Below are 27396 nucleotides of genomic sequence, written 5' to 3'. Positions count from 1 at the left end.
ACTGCCTTTGACGGTGTTATGACATTGTTAGCAAGTGTTTACCAGCTGAACATTTTCTACACGATCGTATCGTCTTACTTCTTTGCTTGCTCCTTTACCTATCCAGGAAAAACTCAAAGTGGCCTGCAGGCCACTTTTCGTTGAGTTCATGAGGCAAGAAGTAAGGGTCAGACAAAATAAAGCAACTATTCAGATCACATAGTTGAAGTCGTAATAAATCCATAAACATATATATAGTCCAAATGAATCGATATGCAAATACATCTTGACACAAAGACGGTACTACAAAACACATACAAAATATGCCCATTCATTTGTTCAATTCGTTTCCCTTATTGCCATGCAAAAGTCACTTAGGGCTATTTTAGACTTACAACACTAAAACATGTTGCAGGTCGCGACGTCGCCGGCGACGGCATTGTTTGGTGCAAATTATACACATATATACAAACGAAATGGTAGGGCTGTATCTTCTGCATATACTGTCTGTATCTGTATCTATATAGCCAGTATAACTCTCGTTCTCAATTAAATGTACACATTTTGTAACTTCCGTTACCGTTTGAAGTGAGACGTTCCCGACATTACGATTTGCCACATACAAGGAGCCAAAGAGCAGTTTTTATGACGACTTAAAACTTTTCTGGCTTTTAAAAACGACAGTTTGGCATCTTATATGCGGCTTATCTTCATGTCAGGAACGTCTTACTTCAAACAGTAACGGAAGTTACAAAATGTGTACATTTAAGTGAGAACGAGCGATAACCACCCTTCGGCGTGACACACCCGCTATACTAACAACACGTATACTAACAACAACCCTGGCGCACGTGTCCGCTCGAGCCCGACGCCGTGTAGTACCGGCTCTCGTTGGACGTCGTCTGTTCTAAAGTCTTCTGGTTCGTCAAGCTCTTGTTCATCTCGTTCATCGGGATCTCTTCCACCTTCTTATCTTCGATCTGGTTCCGCGGGGTCAGTCTCGTGGTTCTGCTAGTAGACAGCCCTTTGCCGAAGACGGCGAAGCCTCGTCGGAAACTGCCGCGGAATCTAGTAAAAAAAGGCATCGTTTTGTCCAGCGTCAATATTGTATCAACCAGTTTTTTGTATCAAAGAAAATGTTAAAAGAGCTAGTCTTTACCATGTGGTTACCTGGGAATAGCGGAAAGTGTACAAATACGTTGAATAATTTGCTTGTGGATTTAGCCGGCAAGAAGCTTGCCATTTGGTATTAACTCATCTGGCTAGTTCTTCGACGTATTTGGCCAATTTCTACTATTCCAGCTACCCACGATGTCTAGTAGAGAGTACAAAGGAGCCACGGTGGTCTAAATGCCAAATGCGAGATGCTTCACGAAGTAGAAACCTCACTCACATACTGATGTGACAGGTAGGCAAATACAAGACATGCATTATGCGATTTAAAACATTCTTCATGGATTTTTTTTATTGGAGCAAGGAGGTTGACTCTTTGATTGGAGTGACTAATGGTAACGATACAGCGATGGTTTTGTAAACAGATGCCACAAGATTCTACTAGGATGCATGAGAGCTAGCGATAATGGATGAAGCTGATGTGATACAGGGAAAATATTGAAATTTGGTCACAAGCAAGTTGGGACGAGAGACAGAAATTAAAGTCGGCAAAAATAAAACATTTTCAACACCGCCTGTTGTCACAAGGGACCACTGACAACCACTGTCAACCGCATGATTTGCCTCTCAAAATACCGGAAATTGTGTTTTTGAAAGCTTGAAAATCCGGACCCCCCCCTAGAATACGAACAGCTTCATAAATTCGCTTACGGAAAAAAATGTCGAGCTGACTAGAGTCCTGCAAGCAACACTCAACCAACGAAACTACAAGGGTTATAAGGCTTATTGTGAAGAATTAAACTGTTCTCCACCAGCCTTCTCCCAAACGGGACGGGGGTTGATATCGACTTCCAACAACCTTTGACCCATTGCTGACGTCACGCGTAAAGAAAAGTCACGTGTGTATTTTTTTAGAACGATTGAGCCAGAAAGCTGAAGAACCAGTCGAGAATGTCGGTGAGTAAATCTATTTTAGTATACTTCTTCATAATGTATATACGAACTCAGATGAACTTTGCTGCTGAAGGCTTAACGTTGATGTAGCGAAAACGTTTAAAAAGAACACTTAAGTGAGCACATAGCCAAAAAACACACGTTAAAAAAAACTCACTTTATTGAACACATAGCCAAGTACTCACGTTAAGACGTCTCTACAGAAGCGCCTTGCTTGAACCGCTTCTCTCATTGATGAGCTGGGTATCCAGGAATGAGAAAAATACTTCCAATGAAGGAGCGTTTTCTTTAGTCATATCGAAAGATTTTTCTTAAAAAATCAACAATGCAAAGGTTTTAAGATGCAACGATGTGAAATTTGATCAATCAGAGAAGCAATTACCGTTGCAGGCACATGAACGGACACCCGTGCACGGGCAGTTACACACCTACACATACACGCACGTTCTCATTTAAACGTACACATTCTGTAACTTCCGTTACCGTTTGAAATAAGACGTTCCTGACATTAAGATATGCCACATTTGAGGTGCCAAACTGTCGTTTTTAAAAGAAAGAAAAGTTTTCAGTCCTCCTAAAAACGAGAGTTTGGCACCTTATATGTGGCATGTATCTTAATGTCAAAAACGTCTTATTTCAAACGGTAACGGAAGTTACAAAATGTATACATTTAAATGAGAACGAGCGATACACGCACGTGAAGTCCGTACCTCTTACCGACGATGACGTAGATGAAAGGGTTGATGCACGAGTTGGCGTAGCTGAAGGAGACTGCCACGATCTTCAGCCAGGCCGTGACCTGGTTCATCGGGAAGTCGGGCACGAACAGGATGGACAGGTTCAGCAAGTGGATCGGCATCCAGCACAGGGCGAACAGCAAGGACAGCAGGGCGATCATCTGGAGAGAAAGTAAAGTTTGAATTGTTATCTCCATGAAAAATGGTTGTGTGTGTGTGTGTGTGAGTGTGTGTGTGTATGTATGTGTGTATGTGTGTGTGTGTGTGAGTGTGTGTGTGTGTGAGTGTGTTTGTCTCTGTGTGTGTGTGTGTGTTTGTGTGTGTTTCTGTGGTGTGCGTGTGTATGTGTGTGTATGTGTGTGTGTGGGTGTGTGTGTGTGTGAGTGAGTGTGTGTGTGTGTGTGTGTGTGTGTGTGTGTGTGTGTGTGTGTGTGTGTGTGTGTGTGTGTGTGTGTGAGTGTTGGTTCAGGTTCAGCACGTGGATCGGCATCCAGAATAGCAAGGACAGGAGGGCGATCATATGGAAAAAGATTGTTCAGTAGAAGATCTCAATGGAATTCTGCTGGGACCATCTTTAAGCATCTGCCACAAATCTGCCGACCATGGCCTCCCGACCTTTTTCAAACCATGGTTTGAGGTTTGTCGTGAGCAAGGTCATTGGAAGTCGATGGAAGGTCCTGATTGCATTACAGGCTCTAAGCAGCTGCACGAAAAATCATCAGAAACTAACTTTTCAGTAGATGAACACACATTGCGAAGACGTGCAGTTGAAATTGAAACATCATTTTTCAACCAGCCAGGTATGGTGTGCACATGTTCCAAATAAACGAGTCATCTAATCTAAAACACAACATCACGAACACAGCATCACGAAATATCTTACTATATTTTCACCAACCTGAGTAACTTTTCGATTCCGCTTGACCAGCTGGTCGTTAGTCGGGTCATCGGAGGTCATCGGATGTCCGGTCTTGGTCAGGCGAACGGCGATCAGCACAAACGACACCAGGCTGACCAGTAGCGGCACCACGTAGCTGCGATATTCAACAGAAAGTAGTTTAAGGAATTATCAACACAAATGAGTCTTACTCACTGGTGATGTATAGTTCACGTAGCTTCCTCATCAGGGTGTACACTTCTAACAAAGTTGAGATTGGACAGAACATCCCTGTTGAGCTCAACAATCGTTTGCACATGATTGTTCTGTATGCTAGCCCTGACAATTGCCGGGTTGAGAGCATTTCTAGAATGCGGTTGTTGTAAAGCGAAGTAACTAAAAATGAGCAATGACAAACTTAACTAGTAGCCTTTGTTTTAAAGGTGTCTGGGCACTTCAGCAGTGGGGGTATATTTTTGCTCAGGAAATCCAGCAGGACAAGGGTTAAGGAATTGTTTAAAGCTACCTAGTGAGGATGCCCCTACTGTGCTTGGTGGTAGCGAGTTCCACTCTAGGGATGAACGAATGCATACTTCACGTAAACAAACGAAGCTTTTCAGAGATTACATGTCTAACAAAGTTGAGATTCGGCAGAAAAGAGTCAAAGGAATTGTCACAAATCATTTGTATTCTCTAAGTATGCAGAATTAACGTAGTGCCTTCATCAGGGTTTGCATGTGTAACAAAGTTAACTTGTTTCAATCATTGTCTTTGTAAATAAGTGCAATGAACCTGACATGCTTAGAATGTCTTCCTACCTTTGCATCAATTCCCATTTATTGTCAACTGGCAAATTGACAAAACAAGGAGACATCTAAGCTGAGATGCTTGCGGTGTCTTTTGGAATTTTAATCAAATGGTTATTCTCGGTCAACGGGCAATTTGCCAAAACAAATAAGCAGCTTGTAAAAGACGATACGCTTAAAGTGTCCCTTGGCATTTCCATCAAATGCAAGTGATTGTCAACTGACAAATTTCCAAAAATGAGAAGATTTAGGCGAACTTTACACGCTCTATCCGACCTATTCATCAAGGGGCCCAAGGGATCTCCAAGACGAAAGGAGTGGGTTCATACGCCCTTGTAGTTTTCCAACTCTATCATGTCTTTCGCTAATTGCCTCACATCGTGTGATCCTTTGTGTGGGGAAATGATGGTGATCGATAGTACCTGATCAGGACAGTGTAGATCATGTACGCCCGCTCCCACGTCTTGGAGGGCCACAGTTCCATGCAGTAGTACCGAGTCCCGAACCAGTACATCTCCACCACCTCGCGGTACACGGCGACGGGTAGAGACAGCAGAAGAGAACCTTGGGAAGTAGAAATTGAAAAATGCTTTCTTAGAGAAGTTCTTTCAACAAATCTCCCTGGTCTTTATTTTTTTGGCGGCAACAGTTCCATATATTTATATAACAGTAGTACCGAGTCCCGAACAAGTACATCTCCACAACCTCGCGGTACACGGCGACGGGTAGAGACAGCAGAAGAGAACCTTAAATGAGAAAAAAAGCTTTCTTAGAGAAATTCTTTAAAAAATTAACCTTAAGGTATCAACGATCACAGTTCCATGCATCAGTACCGAGTCCCGAACCAATACATTTCCACCACCTCACGGTACACGGCGACGGGTAGAGACAGCAGAAGAGAACCTAAGGAAGTAAAAATTGAAAAATGCTTGCTTAGAGAACTCTAGAAAACAGGATCTAGGCATTTGAAGGTCACTCTTCCATGCAGTAGTACCGAGTCCCGAACCAGTACATATCTACCATCTCACGATACACGGCGACGGGTAGAGACAGCAGAAGAGAATCTTAGAAGAAGAAATTAGAAAGAAGGAAATACTTAATTACAAAAAAGTACTTTAAAAGTCCATCATGGTCTTGGACGGCCACAGTTTCATGCAATAGCCCCGAACCAGTACTCTTAAACCCGACGATGCACGACAACGGGTAGAAACAGCAGCAGAGACCCTTGGGAAGTAGAAATTGAAAAATGCTTTCTTAGAGAATTTCTTTCCAAAGCTCCGTGCAGAAATACCGGGTCCCGAACCAGTACATCTCAACCACCTCACGGTACACGGCGACGGGTAGAGACAGCAGCAGGGAACCTTAAATGAGAAAAAAGCTTTCTTAGAGAACTTCTTAAAAAATTAACCTTAAGGTATCAACGACCACAGTTCCATGCAGTAGTACCGAGCTCCGAACCAGTACATCTCAACCACCTCACGGTACACGGCGACGGGTAGAGACAGCGGAAGAGAACCTAAGGAAGTAGAAATGGAAAAATGCTTTCTTAGAGAAGTTCTTTCAAAGAAAACCTCCAGGTCTTGGAGGGCCACAGTTCCATGCAGTAGTACCGAGTCCCGAACCAGTACATCTCTACTACCTCACGGTACACGGCGACGGGGAGAGACAGCAGAAGAGAACCTTAAATGAGAAAAAAAGTTTTTTTTGAGAACTTCTTAAAAAATTAACCTTAAGGTATCAACGACCACAGTTCCATGCAGTAGTACCGAGTCCCGAACCAGTACATCTCAACCACCTCACGATACACGGCGACGGGTAGAGACAGCAGAAGAGAACCTTGGGAAGTAGAAATTGAAAAATGCTTTCTAAGAGAAGTTCTTTCAATAAATCTCCCTGGTCTTTGTTTTTTTGGCGGCAACAGTTCCATATATTTATATAACAGTAGTACCGAGTCCCGAACAAGTACATCTCCACCACCTCGCGGTACACGGCGAAGGGTAGAGACAGTAGAAGAGAACCTTGGGAAGTAGAAACGGAAAAATTATTTCTTAGATAAGTTCTTTCAACAAATCTCCCTGGTCTTTGGCGGCAACAGTTCCATATATTTATATAACAGTAGTACCGAGTCCCGAACCAGTACATCTCCGCCACCTCACGATACACGGCGACGGGTAGAGACAGCAGAAGAGAACCTTAAATGAGAAAAAAGCTTTCTTAGAGAAATTCTTAAAAAATTAACCTTAAGGTATCAACGACCACAGTTCCATGCAGGTAGTACCGAGTCCCGAACCAGTACATCTCCACCACCTCACTGTACACGGCGACGGGTAGAGACAGCAGAAGAGAACCCAAGGAAGTAGATACGGCAAAGAAAGTCCTTTTCAAAAACTTCCGACCGACGTTGTAAAAACAAGTACATGTAAGAATGATTGGGTAACCGTCAATATTCGAAAAGGATGGCAAGCTAACAGTTTTTGGTCAAACAAAAAAGGCAAGATGTTTTTTGGCAGCCCTATACCCATTTCTTCACTGTCAGAAGGTGCCCGCCTTTATATATAGAACCCCCATACGCTTTCTTTCCATGGAGCGAAATTAATCTCATGGGTTCAATCAGTGAAACTTTCTACCTCAACTCTCCACAGCTTCTACAGACGAACTACTCAGCTCAACGCAACGAACACAAACTTTTAGAAAACATCTTTTTTCCTGAAGACAAAGAAACGCTTCTGGAGACCGTCAATTGATAATCTCGGTGCCGCGGAATGCACAACTACTAGGGGAGAATTCTACGACTGTGAAGGGATTATCATCATCATCATCTATCGGCCATCGGCCGGGACTAAATAAGAACATACATCACTCCATATTGCCCTGTCCAACATCATTTGTCCCAAGTGTTCATATGCAATCTCAGTGTCTCTGACTAAACTATCGGTAAAAGTCAAACTTCTGCAGCGCACTTGGCCTCTTGGTTTCCACAGAAGGATGTCCGAAACTTTTTTCTGATACGCCACCGGGCTACCCTACCTATCAGGCATAAACTTTTTTGTACAGGCAGAGCCGGGCTAGGCGGATTAATCAATTGATGCACGACACAGCGCATCGAATGGTCTTCAGTTTGACGCAGTCCCTGACAACAGAACACACGGATCTGTAGTGTTTTATTACTTTCCTGTTCTGAGATTCTTTGACATAGCCACAACTTCATGGGAACATCTAATTTCTTCCATCTACGCTTACACGTGTTGTCCGCGAGAATGAATTTACAATATTTCTATACAACCCGTGCGTGTGTACTTGTCGGTACATACTTTATAGACAATTAAGCAATCATCATCGTCGTCGTGTCGGCTTGCCCGGACTATGGCTGCTCTCTCCCTCAAGACTTCAGACCTCACCCCTACATCCCCGGTAACTTGGTCTATGTAGGTCCGTCGGGGTCGCCCGACACTCGAGTGCCCATGAGTTGGTGTCCAGAGCAGGAGTTCGCTTACAAGCTCTTCTTTGTTTCTGTAGCTATGCCCTGCAAACCAGACCCTTCTCTCTCGTATGGTTGATGATACAGTTGGTATCATCTATGCAATAGACCACCTTAAACAATGAAGATAGATCTTGTCTGTGTCTGCCCTTTCTTTCCGTCCTATTAACATGGAAAGCGTATGAAAAAATGATGAAGTGTTCAACATCCAAATGTCAGAGGGATAGGTGACAGAACTCACAAGTGTCTCATCCAAGACGTGAATGTTCTTTTGGATATAATTTGCCTGCATAAAACAACTTTTATGCGTTTTCATATGTCAAGGGGGCGTTGATATTGTTGATATATTGATGTTCCTATAAAACGACACTATTTTTGTGACGGGTTTCATCGACTCCAGACGTGACTATCTAATGCAATAATGTTAATATTTTACATAACGTTTGGTATTTCTTTGAAATTTTGTCTAGGCTTAATGTGCTTGCATAAAACAACTTGTGGGTGGTTTCAGGTTAACAGTGCTTTTTTAAAACGATTTGCATAAACTCCAGACATTACTATCGAATGCAGGAGTGTCACCCCAGTTAATATCGCCTTTGGTATTTCTTTGACATTTGGCGTCGGCAGGATGTTACACCAGGAAGGAGGGTCACCTCTTGAAGGAGTAATGTAAATAGAGTTGTGCGCACGTTCGCAGCTACAGCTCACTATCCCGCCGATGTTTTGGTATGTAAGCTTGGCATATCGTCTGCTGGCTTTCCCGAGGTGATGCGTTTTTTTTTTTTTTACACCGTAACAGTTTTTATCGTTAATAGCATCATAGCTTGTCGCTGTTTCTCTCCACCCAGTCCAGTGCAGTTAATAATAAATGAAATATTTGAGAAGCACCCATATCTTGGGACCATTCATTCCGTAGCGTTTTGTGGATGTGCGCCGGAAGGTTTTGTGCTGTTAATATAGCAGATATTGGGGATGTGTCGTCATTTGTACAGCAGCTAGTGTCTGATTCCTGGTTTCATACTTTGACAACTTGTTTCTGCCTGGATCTGTGTCTTCGCACCTATAAATAAAGATCCTTTGATGAATTTGTCTGAAACTTTTCATGTCGGTAGCAAAACAGGATATATTTCTGTCACCATATGCATAATGGCAAGATGTGTCGCGACACTTGTTACCGTTATAATAATGACACACGGTTATTCAAGCGTCACGACACTTAAGGCGTCACTGGCCGTGTTTTATTCATAACTCCTTATGTCAGGATAATAGGGCAGATAGATTCGCGCAGTGGTGATGTAAACGTCTTGTGAGACCAATTAAATCTTAAAGTTTCAAGAAGGGTTCATCGTCCATTCCAAGCCGCAGATCTAAAGTTTTGCGATGGCTTTTTTGACAAGTCTGACCTGCTTTTCTGGGACTGGTGCCAAACGAAATGTGTGGAGAATAAATGAGTAACACGATTGAAAAACAGGAAAAGAAAGTAGCAAGCCATTCATCCAGCCAACCAGCCAGCCAGCCAGCCAGCCAACCGGACGGACAGACAATCAGACAGACAGACAGACAGACAGACAACCAGCCAGCCAGCCAGCCAGCCAGCCAGCCAGCCAGCCAGCCAGCCAGCCAGCCAACCAGACAGACAGACAGACAACCAGACAGACAGACAGACAGACAGACAGACAGACAGACAGACAGACAGACAGACAGACAGACAGACAGACAGACAGACAGACAGACAGACAGACAACCAGCCAGTCAGACAAACAATCAGACAGACAGACAGACAGACAACGAGACAGACAGACAACGAGACAGACAGACAACCAGACAGACAGACAACCAGCCAACCAGACAGACAGGCAGGCAGACAACCAGCCAACCAGACAGGCAGTCAGGCAGTCAGGCAGTCAGGCAGGCAGGCAGGCAGGCAGGCAGGCAGGCAGGCAGGCAGGCAGGCAGGCAGGCAGGCAGGCAGGCAGGCAGGCAGGCAGGCAGGCAGGCAGGCAGGCAGGCAGGCAGGCAGGCAGGCAGGCAGGCAGGCAGGCAGGCAGGCAGGCAGGCAGGCAGACAGACAGACAGACAGGTAGGCAGGCAGTCAGGCAGGCAGGCAGGCAGGCAGGCAGGCAGGCAGGCAGGCAGGCAGGCAGGCAGGCAGGCAGGCAGGCAGGCAGGCAGGCAGGCAGGCAGGCAGGCAGGCAGGCAGGCAGGCAGGCAGACAGACAGACAGACAGACAGACAAATGCACAAACAAATACACAGGTGGACAGAGGCAAATGAGAAGCATACGTGTGTTTTAGAAAGAAGCACCACATTGAATAAAGCACGTTCTCTGCACAAGGTGTGGAGGTTCTGATGTCTCTGAAAATGTCATTAGTGATGCATGCACCGACAAATATATATCAGAATTCAGGAGTCTCCATGCACAGATCCAATTTCCTCCAGCCTGTCCACTTCCTTTATCCAATGAATGGTCTGCGATTAAATAATTGCAACCTTCCGCGGCCCGCATACCACCGACCGGTAATGCAGCGGGGGCGCGGCAGCGGGGATGAATTGGTGATGTCATTATCTACGTACTTAGGCCAATAAATATGTAGCGCTTTACAAAAGAGTATTGTAATAAACCGAAACGTTTAACGTATATTAGACAGTTACATCAGAACGCCATTTACGTTCATATTCTTGTAGTTATAGTTTTCAGAATAGAATAGAATAGACTAGTTTACATTGATTGCCTTGTAATTGTTGTCATACATTGTGCCATGTACAATTGTCGAGCAATAAAGTTCATTCATTCATTGTTAGGAAATGCCCAGGAAGGCTTACAGAAAACGATTCTTTGCCTAGGTCCTGAGATTCATAAAACGTCTTGAGATTTTGAATCCGTGTCTTGAATAAGACTTTGCAATAGCGTACAGAGAGTGTACATGCTTACACACTAGTACTACTTTCCGCTATAGTCATTTGTGGGCTTTAAAGAAACGGCACCGGGTATGAAACTGGATGTCTCATTTCGTGAATAATTTCATCAGGTTGGTGAATGACTGAATAATAATGTAACAGTTCTGTGCGTTTGGGACCGCATTGTTAGCAGAAACACCTGGCTTTAGTGCAAAGTGAACCAGTTAATATTGCCCTGACGGTGATGTACAGTCATCGAAACGTCGGCTACACGGTTGTTGATAACGAACTTTCCTATTTAGATTTTTCATTGGATTAACAAGACTATTCAATCTAGATCACATAGGAGTCTTTGCCTAGCCCCTAAGATTTATAAAACTTGTTGAGATTTAAAATCCATGTCTTGAATAATTTTTGCAAGAGCATGTATACATGCTTACTCATCACTGTGGGTTACTGTCCTACTTTACTTAATAGCCATTTGTTCTATACAGGCATGCCACACACGACTACGGAATGGCTACCTAAATCTCGGATATGAGTATCCGTGGTCATTAAAATGGAATAGGTAGTAGATACCGGAAGATCCAAGCGGCACGTTGCGTAAGGCTACTGCTCTCAGTATCCCATGGTACCATTCGATTTAATGCTAAAATTGAGAACATTCGTGCTCATAAAAGATTCAAGAGAGTAAGACCAGGGGTGTCCTTGACATATTTTAGACCAAGTAGCCTAAAAAAGGTCCTCTTTATATCAGACTTCAACCATTAGAAAAAGCTTCCAGATTTACAACATTTTGTTCAGATCTGTGTCATATGCTACAGCGATGTCATTGGTCATCTACATCGTTGGAAAAGACAAACAAAAACAACAAAAAAACAACTCTTTGCTAAGAAAATCATGTTTTTGCAAATCTAGTATGCCCTTAGTGTAGGAAAGAACATTAAAGTGTCAATGACACTTGACAACATTAAGTAAAATGCATGGAGATATCGAAATATAGCTACAGTTTTGTGTTGGCATGTCGGTAGTTACTGAGGTCTTGATGATGCACGTGAATTTTCGGCACCGTAGAAGTATTTTAAGGTAATGTAAAATTATATAGAACTGCAACCAATATTGTTTTTTTCTCTCCGGGAGAACTCGTGGCTCGTGTAAGTTAAAGCTTACATAAGATAAGGAAAATATCGGGCCCCATGTCTTTTGGTAAAGACGTGGGCATTAGTCAGATCCTAGCTGACCTGTCCAATAAACCCTGCATCTAGCCGATGACAGGTGCAGTGCCGTCATCGGTGTAATCCTTCTTACATATAATCTGAAAATATCGGGTCCCATATGTTTCATAAACCCTTTAAGATGTTTTGATGAGGAAGTGAGCATTAGTCAGATCCTAGCTTACCTGTCCATATGGCGAGTCATGTGGTGCTCAGTGTGCGAAAAACAGTCCTTATCATGCTAGGGTCACATTTACCAACCGGGGCCCGGCCGGGCTGTTTGCAGAAACGATAAATTAAAGTTTCTATCAATGAATATGTACAAGCTTTGCACTTGAGTAAATTTTGGCATATTTTATGTTTTTGTTGTCTTTTATATCATACTTTTTGTTCCCAACGACTGCCCGACCGGGACCCGGATTTGAAATATGACCCTGGCATAACTAGTATGCCGGACTGCCAAATTGCGAAAAAAGTTCCATTTATATCACTTTGGTAAGATCTTTGTTACAGCCACACCTGCTAATGCTAGGGTCACATTTCCTAACCGGGGCCCGGTCGGGCTGTTTGCGGAAACGACAATTCAAAGTGTAAGTCCATAAATTTGCACAAGCTATGCTCTTAAATAAGTTTTAGGTACGTTTTGTGTTTTGTTGCCTTTTATATCATACTTTTCGTTCCCAAAGACTGCCCGGCCGGGCCCCGGATTGAAAATGTGACCCTAGCATAACTAAAGTACGTTTTGCATTGCCTGGTACTATGAAGTTCGACATAGGCAAGTATGAAAGAACATTAAGATCTTTACTAATTAATTCCCCGTTATGCCGGACTTCCAAATTGCAAAATTCCAAATTTATATCACGTTTGTCAGGTCTTTGTTACAGCAACACTTGCTAACTAGATTATGTTTTTTCCTTGCCTAGTACTATGTAGTTCGACATAGGTAAGTATGAAAGAACATTAAGATCTTTACAAATTAACTCCCTATTATACCGAACTTCCCAATTGCGAACAAAACTCCATCTAATATTACTTTGGTTCCTTATTGTGCCGGACTTCCAAATTACGAAAAAAGTTACGAATTTATATCACTTTGGTTAGATCTTTGTTACAGCAGCACCTGCTAACTACTGAGGGCATACCTGAAAGAGACCTGAAAGAAAGAAAGAAAGAAAGACTGGGACTGCTGCGGTCAGAAAGAAAACTACGGGAGCTATGTAAGCACGCGATGAACCGGACAAAGTGGAGAGAATTGAAGAAAGACTGATTGCAGCTTCAGGGTGTCCAGACCGCTGCAGCAGCAGAACACAGTGGACTATTACCTGCTAACTAAGGTGTGTTTTGTATTGTCTGGCATTATGCAGTTTGTGTATGAAAGAACATCAAGATCTTGAGATGTTAAGATAAAGAAGTAGGCGTTAGTTGGATCCTAGTTTACCTGTCCAGATGCAAGTGTTAGCCCAGATAGCGACTCTTATGGTGCGCAGTTTGCGAAAACAGTACTTATTATGCCGGACTTAGAAGTTTCGAATAAAAAAAGTTCAAAATTTGTAACACGTTGGTTACATCTTTGTTACAACAACACTTTCACTGCCTAGTATTATTCAGCTTGTGTATATGAAAGAACATTAAGATCTTTAGATTTTAAGATAAGGAAGTAGCTCACCTGTCCAGATGCAAGTGTTGGCCCAGATGGCGACTTTCGTGGTGCGCAGTTTGCGGGACTCCAGCGGATACACGATGGCCAGATACCGGTCCACGCTCAGAGCGGTCAGCGTCAGGCACGTGGCTTGCACGGTCGCCTGGCAACAACAGAATATGCACATATTTATTCATGTATTGGTTCAGTATGTAGTTACGATGTACATACCAGGATTGCCCAACCAGCAAGAGGATATTATTAAGGGAAAACCCAGGGGAAGAAATAGTCATTACGTTAAACACACAATCAGTAAGGTTAAAAATTAACATTCATATATACATAACTGGGGGTCAAAGTTAGGGCTACTTTCCCAGTCAGCTTTTCCCGGAGTTTTAGCACTGCAGTTTTCTTTGCATGGTTTTAAAGTAGAACCTTGTGACTTTCTGGTGGAGAAGAATGTTTGAGAATGAAGTTTGGGTAAGTACTTTCACGAGGTCTTGTGTCCGTGCTTCTTATACTTGGCTCTCATGGTGTAAGGAATAGCAGAGAGAGGCTCTTCGACTCCAGTCGTCGTGACCGATGGAAAAGAGTTTTATTCTAAGTTACTCTGCATGTCCTATCCTGGCTATCCTTAATCCTAGTCTGTCCCGCTTAACACACTGTGTTCCTGAATTCATATATTTCGCAACAGGGCGTCTTTGGACAGATCAAGTCATGATTCTGCCTTTTTCAAGGTGGTGAAGGGACGTGGGACGTGGTGAAGAGGTAAGTCGCAAGGATGCTGGACAGCCTAACGCCATCTTGCACAGACTTGTACTTCCTGTTTTAAACATACAGTCTTGCTCAGTGTACATTTCTCAGAAAGCTAAGGGAGTCTACTTACACACCTATCTACTTACACATATTTGATATGCGCTATATTACAATGGTGGGGTCCAACTCTAATGTCTGCCCTGTGCTGAAAGTATGATTGGTAAATCAATCGAACATAGTTTTCTTCGGTACACAACCCTATCTTATTATTCTCCAGACGCTTTAATGACCTGTTTGTCGTCTATGTAATCAGTGTATAATGACCTGTCTGTCGTCTTCATTACTGTAGATAAACCTCCCATTGAAAAACACGTTTGTTCTTTTATATCTACTCTAACCGAAAAGCGAGGAGAAGCAGAATTTATCCAATGATAGTCATATTCTTTTATATCCATTAACTGTACTTGTATTTTGTTTTGTTGTGACCTGTACTTAGCCAAGTGTGGCAGAAATGTGCAATAAAGGTCTTCATTCATTAGGCACTTATAAATACGACAGACAGATCGCTGAAACGTCTGCAGATGAATAGAATAGGGTTGTACCGAAGAAAACTATGTTCAACGTGACACCTCACGTGCGACTCCATGTGATCTGTGACCCCATTAGTAAGATTAGTGATAATGAGACAGCACCAAAACATGTATCTTAAGCCATGTAAGCTCCAGCTTCTCAATGGGCTGGTTAGGGCAAGGAGGTCAGTTTAGGGCCACATGAAACTCATAGATCTAAGCAAGGAGGCTATATACTAGTATATAGTCTATTTAACCTCTTTGATCTAAGGGGCACCTTTCCATATACCATCAAATAGTTAACAAAATGGAAAATGAAGCAATGGGGCCGCGAATATTTATGCGAATGCACATTCTTGCCCGAAGCCTAATTTCAAGTAACAGGACAAAAATGTGAACAGATGTGAACATAACATATATCAATAATCGGATGAGCTATGGTGAATACTTGATTGCACACGTGAATCAGTAAAGCACATTGAGGTTTGGCAGATGGAAAATTATAATCGGCAGTGACTTGTTGGAATACGTTAAAGACTCACGAGTACTCACAGTGTTCTACATGTAGCTTAGTAAGCCACAATACGGGCTTGAAATCAAGTCAGTTTCTGATGAAATTTGAGCAACAAACTGAGAAAGATTAGTCCCAAGAAAAAAAGTGCCTTTACATATATGTCAAATTTCAACTCATTTGATGAAAAAATTATCCTGTTATGAATCTACTTGCAAAACGTATTGACTCACCCTCGTATCTATCTGTATCAGTATAGCCGGTATAACCGCCCTTCGGCGTACCACACCAGGCTCACAGGCACGCGGCGCGACAGCAGCTGGTTATACCACACTGAACGGCCTGTCACACCTAACTTTTGCACATCTGACTGCAACCGTACGCGTTCTTTAAAGCTATTCATTGAAGATGTTCCTATAGTATTTGATGACAACGAGTTCCATTCTACTATAGTTCTCGGGAAATACGAATGTTTGAACACGTCAATCCTTGGTATCAAAGCACCTTAAGAAGTATTGGCCTACTTTCCTTCAGTATTAACATGGTGGATTACAGACGTAGCCCGTGCCTTATAAGGAGCCAAGACATTGTCCATCGGATATTGTTTTCCAGGAAATCACGCTTCAAAACAGGATATGGTGGAAACTGAAATGTGCATCCTGCTGTTAACATCCTGCGCAACTCACAGCACGGTTTCATAACATCGGTAAACAGAATCATCAGTAGATGGCGACATCCCTGAATAGCCTTGTGAAGTGATTGATATCAAAGTTCTTTTGTATAATCCAAATCAAAGAGTTACAACAGTCTCAACATCGAAAAACACAATCAGGAGAGCTCAATAGTCGACCAAAGGCTTATCGTCTACACTTCGAGGGCTATAGGGGAAGCAAAACCAAGTCATTTTTCAGCACAAAAGTATCACATATTAATTTTTAATTTTTTTTATGGACACAACAGAAGTACAGCGACTTTCGTAAGGTCTTCTTCAACTATACATGCAAACAATGGGATACAAAATAATCTACGTACAAGTACATTAATAATTCAAGATTAACCTATCGCTTACTGACCTTTTATTTTTCCGACCCCTACTGACCTAGCAAATATCATAGGGATCCACCCACAGCTTGGTTATTCAGGACACTGACGTTCATCAACAAATACACCGAAGTCTTCCCTTGTGTGTACACACTATTACCGTGATCGTTTTACCATAGCCATTTCAATCAAATGAGTCAAATTTCTCAGAAAATCTGTCTCACATATGAAGATGAACGACACTTTATCCCGGATTGTTCACGATATCATGATAAACGCTCAAAGCTGTCCGACCTTCTTTCCGCTTGCTCAACAGAATTTGATACATTCCGACCTATAGATAGATTTAACTACATTCTAGAAGGAAACAACCCTTACTGTGTACAAATAGGTAAACATATCCAAGAATGCTTAGATCTTAGAGCTAATGGTGGATCGAAAATTGGCCCCCTAGCGGCTTCCTACGGTACTACAGTGGAACTTCAGGTTTTGATATCTCATGTTGTGGACATGCTCTGGTCGTGATTTTTAAGGAAAAGGTAGCTCTCGGGATAGAGAGTAAGTGCTATCCTTGGTAGCCTTGCAGGTGTTTCTGGAACTGCAGGGGCGGATTTTGTTCAGACTTCGGAAGATAATAACTCAAGAAGGTGTTGACGGATCGTCATAATTTTATCTATGTGTCTAAATATATCATCAAGCAAACAAAGTAACACACACACACACAAACCAACAAACACACAAACAAACAAACACGCCATACCTGCATGAAGTAGAAGACGACCTTGCACATGATGGTTCCAAACCGCCAGGTGGCGGTGCTGAACACGGCTGCGGTGAAGGGCACGCAGCACAGCAGGAACGCCAGGTCCGTCACGGACAGGTTCAGCACGTAGTGGTTCGTCACCGTCCGCATGCGCCCGAACTTCACCACTGCCAATCAATATCAAATCAATCAATATCAAATCAATCAATCAATCAATCAACAAGCGCTGACCATCCCTTTTGATCAGAGATCTATTGTTAGGCAATACGCTTAACCCCTGCCGCGGAAGTGAAATGTTTTCAAGACTGAATCTACGAGAAAATAATTTTCCCTTTGCACCAGCTGAATGGCCCGGGGCTTCTGATTATCAGCAACAGTTAAGCGTTTGATCAGTCTGGCGGGTTTGATGTCCAGTGATTCCATATGTATGAAGGATTTCCCTTTGAAACATGATAAAAGGCCTGCAGCGTCTCATCAGCGGCTAGCTACATCCGTGTATAGTTTCATTAGGCTGTTGAATGGATGGATATCAAAGTTCTTTTATGTAATCCCAATCAAAGAGTTACAACAGTCGACGTTTCGATGACCGTCTATAACCTTCCTCAGGCTTAAGAACAGAAATTGTGTTTCCAGGTCCGTAGGAAGGAGTTCTCTAGTTCTCTTTAGATTTCGAGCGAAGTGATCCAACAAATACAGTTGAACATTGCAAATCTGGATGTATTCGCTTTACAAGGACAAGTATGTCAATAACTGAACAAAGACGTACAATGTTTACTGCACATTCTTACATCAACTGATCGAAGCCTTAATCTGATAACAGAGTGTGAAATACAGTAAATCTGCAAGAAAATGTGTAAAATTTGTTGGATTCTGTAAATTTTCATTACTTAGATTGGAAATTTTATGCACATTGTACCTTGCTAGCGGTTGACTAAAAAGTTTTTGCTAGGGTCGGTCGGTTAGCCGGAAACACAACATTTTTCCACTAGGCCTTAAAATAGGGCAATACTGACTGGTTGGTGTAATATAAACTCAGTCACGTTTGGGGCCGCGTGCTTAGCACTGCAGCAGCGACAGCTACTGGCTTCAGTAGAACCCCGAAGACTTGGTGATTGACGGTCACCAAAACGTCTACATGTTACTCAGTAGGAAGAAACATGCAGGAATGCATCAGGTGCATTCACGCAGCACAACATCTTCAAACACTTTCTACATCTTTTCACGTCAATCTGAAAATCTATCTCGAGCCGATACGCCCATCACCAGCCGCGTGAGTGAAATGTTTTCTAGTCTGAATCCACTCGAAACCTTCCTCTTTGCACATATTGAGTGGCCTGGGGCGTTTTATCAGCATGTAGCAACAGTTGAGAGGGGTTTTACGTGTGCTCGGCACAGCAACTCGTTGGTTATGGAAGCTATCAGGCATCGTCAAACTCTTTCATGTCAATCTGAAAATCTATTTCTTTTTATATGCGTATCCCCAGTCCTCAGCTTAGCAGCTGGGCCCTACGTTATTCCCTTGACAGGACGCTGTCGTACGGCACTGAGGGGGGCGTTATTGGGTTGGCCGACAACTACCTGCACCTAACGAGTCAATACGCTATTCCTCTAGTCGTGGTCCTCTAAGTGAAAGATTTCAAAGATTGATACGAAGGTTCGTGAATCCACATGAAATCTTTCCCTTTTGCACCAGTCGAAAGGCATGCGGCTTTTCATCTACAGGAAGCAACAGTTGAGCAGGATGTGACGTCACATGGTACATCTTGATAGTTATGTAAGCTATTAGGTGTCGCCAAACGCCCTCAATCTCTCTTCATCCGTCAATCTAAAAATCCGTTTCGAGTCAATGCGTTTAAACTCTGTCGTGTATTGTGAAATGTTTTCAAGACTGAATCCACATGGAAGTTTTCTATTTGCACATGTTGGACGGCCTGGGCTTTTCATCAAGCAGGATGTGACGTCACACGGCACATCTTGACAGTTCTGTAAGCTATCAGGTATAACCAAATGCCCTCAAACTCTCTTCATTTGTCAATTTGAAAATCTTATTTTGATTCAATACGCCTAACCCCTGCGGTGTGAGTGCCGATGTTTTTTTAGACTGAATCCACGTGAAAGTTTGCCATTTGCATAATTATGTTGAACGGCCTGGGGCTTTTGAGTAGAAGGTAGCAACAGTTGAACAGGGTTTGACATGGCACATCATGTTGTTAGTTATGTAATCTACCAGGTGTCGCCAAACTCTTTCCATATCTTTTAAACTTTCAATCTGATACTGTATTTCGAGTCAATGCGTTTAACCTCTGCCATGGGAGTGAAATGTTTTTTTAGACTGAATCCACGTGACAGTTTTCTCTTCAGCTTCGCACCGGTTGAACGGTCTGGGGATTTTCATCGGCAGTTGTCAGGAGTTGACGTGACAATGCGCTTAACTCCTGCGATGTGAGTGAAATGTTGATAAGAATGAATTCGCGTGTAAGTTTTCTCTTTACCCTTTAATCCTCAGCAACAGTTGATCTATATTTGACCTGACACGGCACATATTGATTGTTATGTACATGTAAGCCAACAGGCATTGTTAAACGCTTTAAAAAAATTTCTTTTCATGTCAGTCTGAAAATCTATTTCGAGTCAATGTGTTTAACCCCTGTAGTCGAAGTGAAATGTTTTCCAGCTAGACTGAATCTACTTTAAAGTTTTCCGTTTGCTCTTGTTGAAGGACCTGGGGCTTCTGAATAGCAAAGGTTGGGCTATATTTGACGTTGGACGGCACCTCTTGACTGTTATGTTAGCTACCAGGTATTGCCAAACGCTTTTTAAAAATCGATTTTCATGTCATTGAGCAACAGTTGAGCAGGATGTTAGGCGACACGGTGCATTAATTGGATGCTGTAACTACCAGCAAACATCACTTTACAATTGTTGCCGGATAAACAGGGTCAGAATCGCGTAAGCTCCCTTTGGGACGGAATACTTCAAGCTATAGTTAAAGCTGAGACACCATGAAGATCATGATCGTCAATATGTATGGGACTTATGTCAAGAAGAGCTGCAAAAGATGAGGAATTCATATGACTGGATCCACGTGAAGGTGCTGTACCTGTTGATAACATGGGGGCTTCTGACTAGCAGTTGCACACTGGGAACATACGTGGAACGGCATATTAATTGGGTCTAGGAGGAGATATCAATTCTCAGAAGAGGCCTAGAAAATAAGAAACGTAGCACTCAATCTACACAATTAGTTAATTGCTGTCTCTAGATCATTTTCTAGGTATGATAGACTATGGTCCAGGTGAGGCATCTTGGTTCCATGGATTTATCAGCACATTTGTGCACATTAGGCGAATAAGCCCCGAAATGAAACTGTAGTTTAAGAAGTTTGTCTGAATTTGTCTAAATGACTTAAAAACTGGGTGATGTAGCTCGCAACGAACTCCTTCTCTAGCCTACTCCAGGCCTTCCTACGGGCGTATGGATCGTAGAATTCGGCAAAAGAATGAATGATTGGCCAGTAGAGTCAGTCCACGGTAAGGTTAATATTTCTCCGGCGCTTGCAAATGAAACCCTCTGGTGGCTAAACCTCTCTGGCAAATATTCTCCCTACAGCTGGCGTAGTTAGTCTGGTAGAGACTTCTCCGTCTCAGTGCTATCATTGTCCCAAAGCTACCAACGATAGCTCCCAGCGAACACCAGTTTTACAACTGCTGATGGATAAGCATGGTTAGAAATTAGAATCGCGTTGATAGATTAGCATGTGTAGAAACCTGTCAGCTAGACCTTCGCGCGGAATACATTAGACTTATATTTAAAGCTGAGACGCAATGATGATCATGTCCATCCATATGTATGGGACTAATGTCACTAGATGTGATGAACTTTAAACGATGATGAATTCCTATGCCCCACATCCAACAGGGCTGACCAAAACAACCTGACATAGCTTCTCTATTCTCTGTCACGACCAGCGGAAGATTATCTGTAAATGCGGTTTCCGCGGTGAACTCTTTACTGTGAACTTAAAACCACTGCAAAAAAACCTTTCCATTGTGTGACTGTAGCGCTACTGGTTCTCCAGTCCTAAGTTTAGTCACTGACGAAAGACAGCGGATGCTGTCTGAAACGTCTGACTGTTTCAAAATTTTTATCCAGTTGCTTGAGTAACTATTTTTGGCGTAGCGCTACTGTTGTTTTAACGCCAACTCAAAACCACCGCGAACACTCAATTTTCTCCCTATCGCGAAATTTCTGCATTTACAGTATTACCTCTTCGGTGAGCTAAACTGGTTCGATATCACTTTCACTTTATTCACTTTCGCTCCCAGGGGGCAAATCTTACAGATTACTTACAAGTGTTACCCAGCTTGGCAGTATTCTATGAGGGGCTGTTAACATGCATGATAAGGTCAGAGCAGAACCTCCAAAGCCAGCTCAGCACGTCGGCAGAACGTAATGCGCATACGGTAATTAGCCTGCTATTTAAAGCCCCTGTCACACCTGTACGTATATACAAGTCCGCATGCGTTGCGTAGTAACATGTTTTTGGTTCAGGTTAAGTTTGCAGCCGAAGAAGTGATTTCTTAGGTTCGATCACTTGGCTGCACAACGGTGGATCAAAGTAGAAAACAACGTTTTCCCCCGCAAACCTTACTTAAACCCAAAAAATTGTTAATGCGCAACTCACGCGCACTTGAATATACGTACAAGTGTGACAGGGCCCTAAACTTGTTATTGCTGCCGATTCTCCTTTGTTTTTTTGGGTCAACGTTGCATCGGAGTAACAGCCATTGCATAAAATATGTCATTGGACACAACTAAATGAACATACATACGTGCTAGTCAGCTCAGCTTTCGGAAGACTGCACATTGGAGCGCATTGGAGCGTAGGGCCTTGGGGCATCGCCTTTGCCATAACGTAGAAGGTCTGCCGCGCAGTGGTCCTTACACCTCTGCTGTATGCCGCTTATACCTAGCCTGAATGCCAAACTGGTCGAAGTCAGGGGGGCTGTGGCAAAATTTCCTTGGGAGAATGTTGGGCTTGAGCCGAGGAGCTGGCCTGTGTAGGTCATTCAAACAGTCCGGCACCCGCCTTTTCCACAACGTAGAAGGTGTGCCGCGCAGTGCTTCTAATTATTCCTGATTAGTGTCCACTCTTTTGAAACCTAAAAGGGCCGACACTACAACACGCCAGCTAATGAGAGACTGTGTCCAACATACCATAATGATATTGAGATGGAATTCCACTTCATAACGGATTGTCCAACTTATGATGATGGTCGACAAAAACAATCTATTGTATGTACGTCCGACACAATATTACCGCCTACGAAGACAGAGATATTCAATATGATATTATCATGCCCTGTTCATATATCTACCTATGTAGGCAAATTTATATACAACTCTGTGCAAAAACGAGACAATAATATTCATTCCTGGCACAGCAAACTGTTATCAACACACTGCTCTATAGCATTAGCGCATTAGCATGCACTCCATTCTATAGATTATTTCTAATGTTATACATAGATTAGATTAGTTCTTTATTAGACTTATTTGCTATTAGCAATAGTTTAACTGTCATGTACGTGAGTTGCCATACACTGTACCAGTTACAATTATCGCGCAATTAAGTTCTTCTTCTTCTGTATGCCGCGTGTACATAACCTGAATGCCAAGCAGTTTTCATGGTCAAAGTCAGGGGGCCTGGGGCAAATTTTCCTTGGGGGAATGTTGGCCTTGAGCCGAGGAGCTGCCTGCGTAGGCCCTGGAAGCAGCCAGCCTGGCTCCCGGACTAGCTGAGAGAGATTGGTAAAATCCTGACTACTCAGAGCATGTCACCAACCCGCATATTCCAACATGCGGAAGAGCTTTCCAGGCCCGTTCGTTCGTTTCGACCCTTTCGGTGCCTAGTGGCACGTAGGGCAGCACGTTCCCTGCTGCTTCAGTAGCAGGGTATGTGCTCGAGACACCTCAGCGGTGAAGATGAGTGAGTGACTGAGAGCTTGAGGCACCTCGTCGAAAACGTGTCCGAAAACGTGTCAGCAATTAGTCCCTTGGATCACATGTTATGTCCCTAACTTTCAAAGGACGGGTGCAGCCCCAACCAAAATGTCCTGACCCAGTGCCTTGAACCGATGCCTCCAAGTAACCAACTAATTGGAACCAGGAGCTCAATTGTGAGGCTGCTACCTGTTGAGCCACAGGGACATCCCTCGGCCCGGGCCCGTATTGACCTGTTACCTGCCAGCGGACCAACCAATCTCGGCAGTAATTATTGTCGAGCTCGAGAGGCGATCGGGAAAATCAAAGGTGCTAGTCACGACTTTACGGATAGGACGTTAAATGGAGGTCCCGTGTTTGGGGAGAGCCACACTTCACGCACTTAGAAGAACCCACCACATCTTTCGAAAAAGAGTAGGGGCATCAAATCCTTCTGCCTGGAGTTGGTGATTCAATTCACTAGAAATCACCCGGATGGGGGCCTGGCGAACCTCCATCTCGTATCAGCCATACGATGATTTACACCATTCACCCGGATGGGAGACCTGGCGCATCCCCGTCTTGTTAGCCTGGAGTCCAGCCTTATTAGCTTTCCGTTCGCTACCCAAGCTCGGCTCCTCGAGTTGATAAGGCTGAAGTCCAGGCTAAGTCCTGTATCAGCCAACGAATGGGTATGTCACCCCGTAAGGGGCGGTATAACCCCGACGGTGCACGTCGCACGTAAGCACGTCGACTACCTACCTACCTACCTATACGGCTTTACGAGTAACTAGCCCTGAATCCACCGTCGTTTTTTTCCGATAATTGTTACGATTTACACTCAGCGTACAGTGTCAAAAACGCATCGCCATCCTGTATGTCAAACACGTTTGATTTAACCTTTTCGTGAAAGTTTTATGGAATGGCACCAGTAAGTAAGCAATAACTTAAACCCTTAACGTCTGCCAGATGTTAATCAAGATCTCTGATTGATTATTTGGAAGCCCTTGCCTAGCACACGCTGCCGTTGCCGATAGATCTAGAACTAATCTGCGCGTAAAATACACTTTCTTTTCAGAGATGACACACACAATGATATTCAAGACTTTATAACAGTTTCGATTCCAAGATTGCGGAGACCTATCCACTGACCCGTGCGATTTCACTGCGGTATGGAAATTGAAGACAAAACTGACGGGTCTCTCCTATCATCAGCATAAATTGCCGATATCGGAGTCTTCTGAACTTTGAAGGACTGATACGACTTAAACTTACAAACCTTTCAATGGATGACCTTGCCTATACGTGATTTCAAGGTTATGTGTTACCTGCGGCAAGAACGTAGGTAACAAAATTGATATCTTAGCCGTTTACATGAAGACGTAACACACGCACCAGCCTAGCTATGCCGAGACAAGTTCTCGCAGAACCTATCTCAAGAACCCACTCAACTGGCAAGACATTCGAACCTGTGAACACCAGTATACATTAGTCCCTGTGAGATGTAGTAAGATACCGCATTCTTCTATCACGGTGATTGTACATCTGCTTTATCACCATGACCTGTACTTAGCCTGTAAGAGCATAAACGTGCAATAAAAGTCTGTTTTCATTCATTCATCCATACATGCAGCAGTCTGTACTTGTAATGGACTCTCAAACAGCAGAGACATTAGTGAAAATGGCCTCCAAGCTTTTAAGACTCGTTCCCATCTCCACCGTCTTAAGATGCAAGAACACTTAGCAGCAGCGAACCATTGCTTCGTTCCTGAATTGTACTGTGTGGGGCGTTATAGCCCATTCTAATAATTGTCTCTGCGGCACTGCAGCACGTTATAGAAAAATCGCTCACATCTAACCACCCACCCAACCGCATGACTCTGCTGCCGCGAGCTAAATTGTTTAATCTATATCCCACCCAATGATAAGAATACCCCTGGTAGCTCAACTGGTAGCAGCCTCACAGTTGAGCTCCTTGTGCCAAATGGTTGGTAAATGGGAGACACCGGTTGGTCTGTCGCAGGATTTGAACAGTTCAAATCCTGCGACAGGACATCTCGCAATCATTTGGGGCTGCACCCGTCTTTTGGAAGGGACTGACGATTGGGGTCCCGTGTTCGAGGAGGTGCCTCAAGCACGATAATTAAATGGAAGGGCTCCCTGTACAAATATACCCTGCTACAAAAACAGCAAAGAAACCTGCTGCACTATGCACAACTAGGCACTACAAGGTGAACAACAACAACAACAACAACAACAATGACACGCATGCCGATCAGTACTCTAACGCTGTTGTGTTACGCCGAAGGGCGGTTATACCGGCTATATAGATACAGATATAGACTCACCACCACCACCACAACTCAGAACGAAGAAGAACATTCACTTACCGATATAGATGGACACGCAGTTCCCGAGGACCCCGGTGAAGAGGATGATCCCGAAGATAACGGGCACGACTATAGTCTCTGGTCCCAGCGGCGGGGACACCGCGGCTACGGGCCATGTCCCGTTCACATCCGATCCGTTCAGGCTCTCCATGGTCCTACCTGAGGTTTGGTCTACGGCAGTATCTGTATTGCCGTTATAACTGCGCTTGGGAGCGGCAACAGTTGGTTACATCACACTGGACCGCCTGTCACACCAGCCCTTTGCACTTCTAGCTACAAACGTCGTCTAAATCTATCTAATGAGGATGCCGCTCCTGTACTTGGTGGCAGCGAGTTCCACCTTACGATATTTCTAGGAAAGAAGGAGTTTGTTTCTAAGGTTAGCACGGGCAGCTCGTTCGTGTGTGACCGCTCTGTTCGAGCTCGCTCTGCGTATAACCCTTCGCCGGTACTCCCGATTAATCCAGGCCCGCCCCCAGCCAGCCTACGCGCACACGTCATGCCTTGTCAAGGAGTCGAAGTGGTTATTCATGAGTATCCGCCTGACAAACTAGATGTACGTCAGTTCTTCCAGTTTTCTTATGCTAAAGGGTCAACTCAAACTCTGACGAGAAAGCTCATCGAAAGCTGGCAAGGTTAAGCAGGAGAAAACGACAGTTGCAAAAAAGGTCGGTAGGCGCAGGCAATTATTAAGCGCAGAGGTATGTCAAAAGCGGCGGAAGACGAAATACATTTAATTTCAAACTACCCCTCTTTGGAAAGGAAAGAAGCCACCAAAAGTCCTCACAATTTACAAACGTTTATTGAGGAAAAGAAAACTACGACCCAGTTAACTTCTCAAAACTCATCAGAAAAAGCGAGACAACTCGTCTTCCACTGCTTACAAAAAAAGTCGAGCCCAAAAAGCCTAGATTGCTCTTAGACAGTTCTTATTAGAATAGTCACGTGTTCCACCTGTTACCATTGTTATCTTACATTGTATGTATACTTTTGATACATACTGTTTCATGTTGCAATACGCCTTCGGGCAACACCCTGCAGATGAACTTCTTTGATTATTAGTAGCTTTGGGACAATGACAGCGCTGAGACGGAATTCGACAGGTTTCGACTTTATTCGTGGTGGCGTAATGGATAGAACATCCGACTATCAAACAAGGGGACCCGAGTTCGAACCCGGGCTGCCCCCAGAACATGCGCCCCGACGTTGTGCCCATGGGAAAGGCTCTTAACACAAATTTCCTCACTTCACTCAGGTGTAAATAAGTACCTAGGAACGTCCCTCGGATAGGACGTTGAATGGAGGTCCCGTGTTTGGGGAGAGCCACACCCTGCGCACGTAAAAGAACCCACTACACCTTTCGAAAAAGAGTAGGGGCATGCCCCGGTGTGCGACGGTCCAAACCTTACAGTCCGGTCTGGGATGACATCTTGAAAAGATGATAGTTCACCTGTTAGGTCAATCCTTCCACAAATGTGGTAAATAAAAAATAAAAAAATCAGACCACTCCTTTTACACTGTGCCTCCCTAGTGCAGGGCGCTCGTACTCGAGTTAAATATATTGACCAATCAGCGTAAAGGTTCTCATCTTGTCCTCGTTATATGCTAGGTTGCCCCGATGTGAAGGTCTAGTTCGCTATATGCACTGGCTAGGCTAGGTTGCTTTGTGTTCCTTCTAGGTCGTTTATT

At 43.6% G+C, this 27396-nt stretch overlaps 1 protein-coding gene across 1 annotated transcript; it reads right to left on the bottom strand.

Moving 5' to 3' along the window:
• Window positions 1–367: 367 nt before the first annotated feature.
• Window positions 368–25858, bottom strand: LOC136427034 (G-protein coupled receptor 54-like). Its single transcript, XM_066415753.1, has 8 exons — window positions 25708–25858; window positions 17333–17502; window positions 13723–13858; window positions 4889–5030; window positions 3682–3817; window positions 2757–2944; window positions 2232–2285; window positions 368–1047 (listed from the first exon to the last, which is right to left on the bottom strand). Exons 1-8 carry the CDS (start codon window positions 25856–25858, stop codon window positions 810–812), a joined length of 1215 nt encoding a protein of 404 aa, XP_066271850.1. The 3' UTR covers window positions 368–809.
• Between the last annotated feature and the right edge of the window lie 1538 nt (window positions 25859–27396).

The sequence above is a fragment of the Branchiostoma lanceolatum genome, chromosome 2 (assembly GCF_035083965.1).
Source record: "Branchiostoma lanceolatum isolate klBraLanc5 chromosome 2, klBraLanc5.hap2, whole genome shotgun sequence".
Classification (NCBI taxonomy): domain Eukaryota; kingdom Metazoa; phylum Chordata; class Leptocardii; order Amphioxiformes; family Branchiostomatidae; genus Branchiostoma; species Branchiostoma lanceolatum.
The sequence above is the reverse complement of the archived record's forward strand: the minus strand, read 5'-3'. Positions and strand labels throughout refer to the sequence as shown.

What these genes read in the sequence shown, in the direction of transcription:
- LOC136427034 (XM_066415753.1), bottom strand. Translation starts at nt 25,858, where the DNA reads ATGGAGAGCCTGAACGGATCGGATGTGAACGGGACATGGCCCGTAGCC. An exon ending in CAACACTTGCATCTGGACAG is followed by an intron (nt 5,031 to 13,722) that starts GTGAGCTACTTC and finishes CTACTTCCCAAG; the next exon opens with GTTCTCTTCTGCTGTCTCTA. An exon ending in ATCTACACTGTCCTGATCAG is followed by an intron (nt 3,818 to 4,888) that starts GTACTATCGATC and finishes TGAATATCGCAG; the next exon opens with CTACGTGGTGCCGCTACTGG.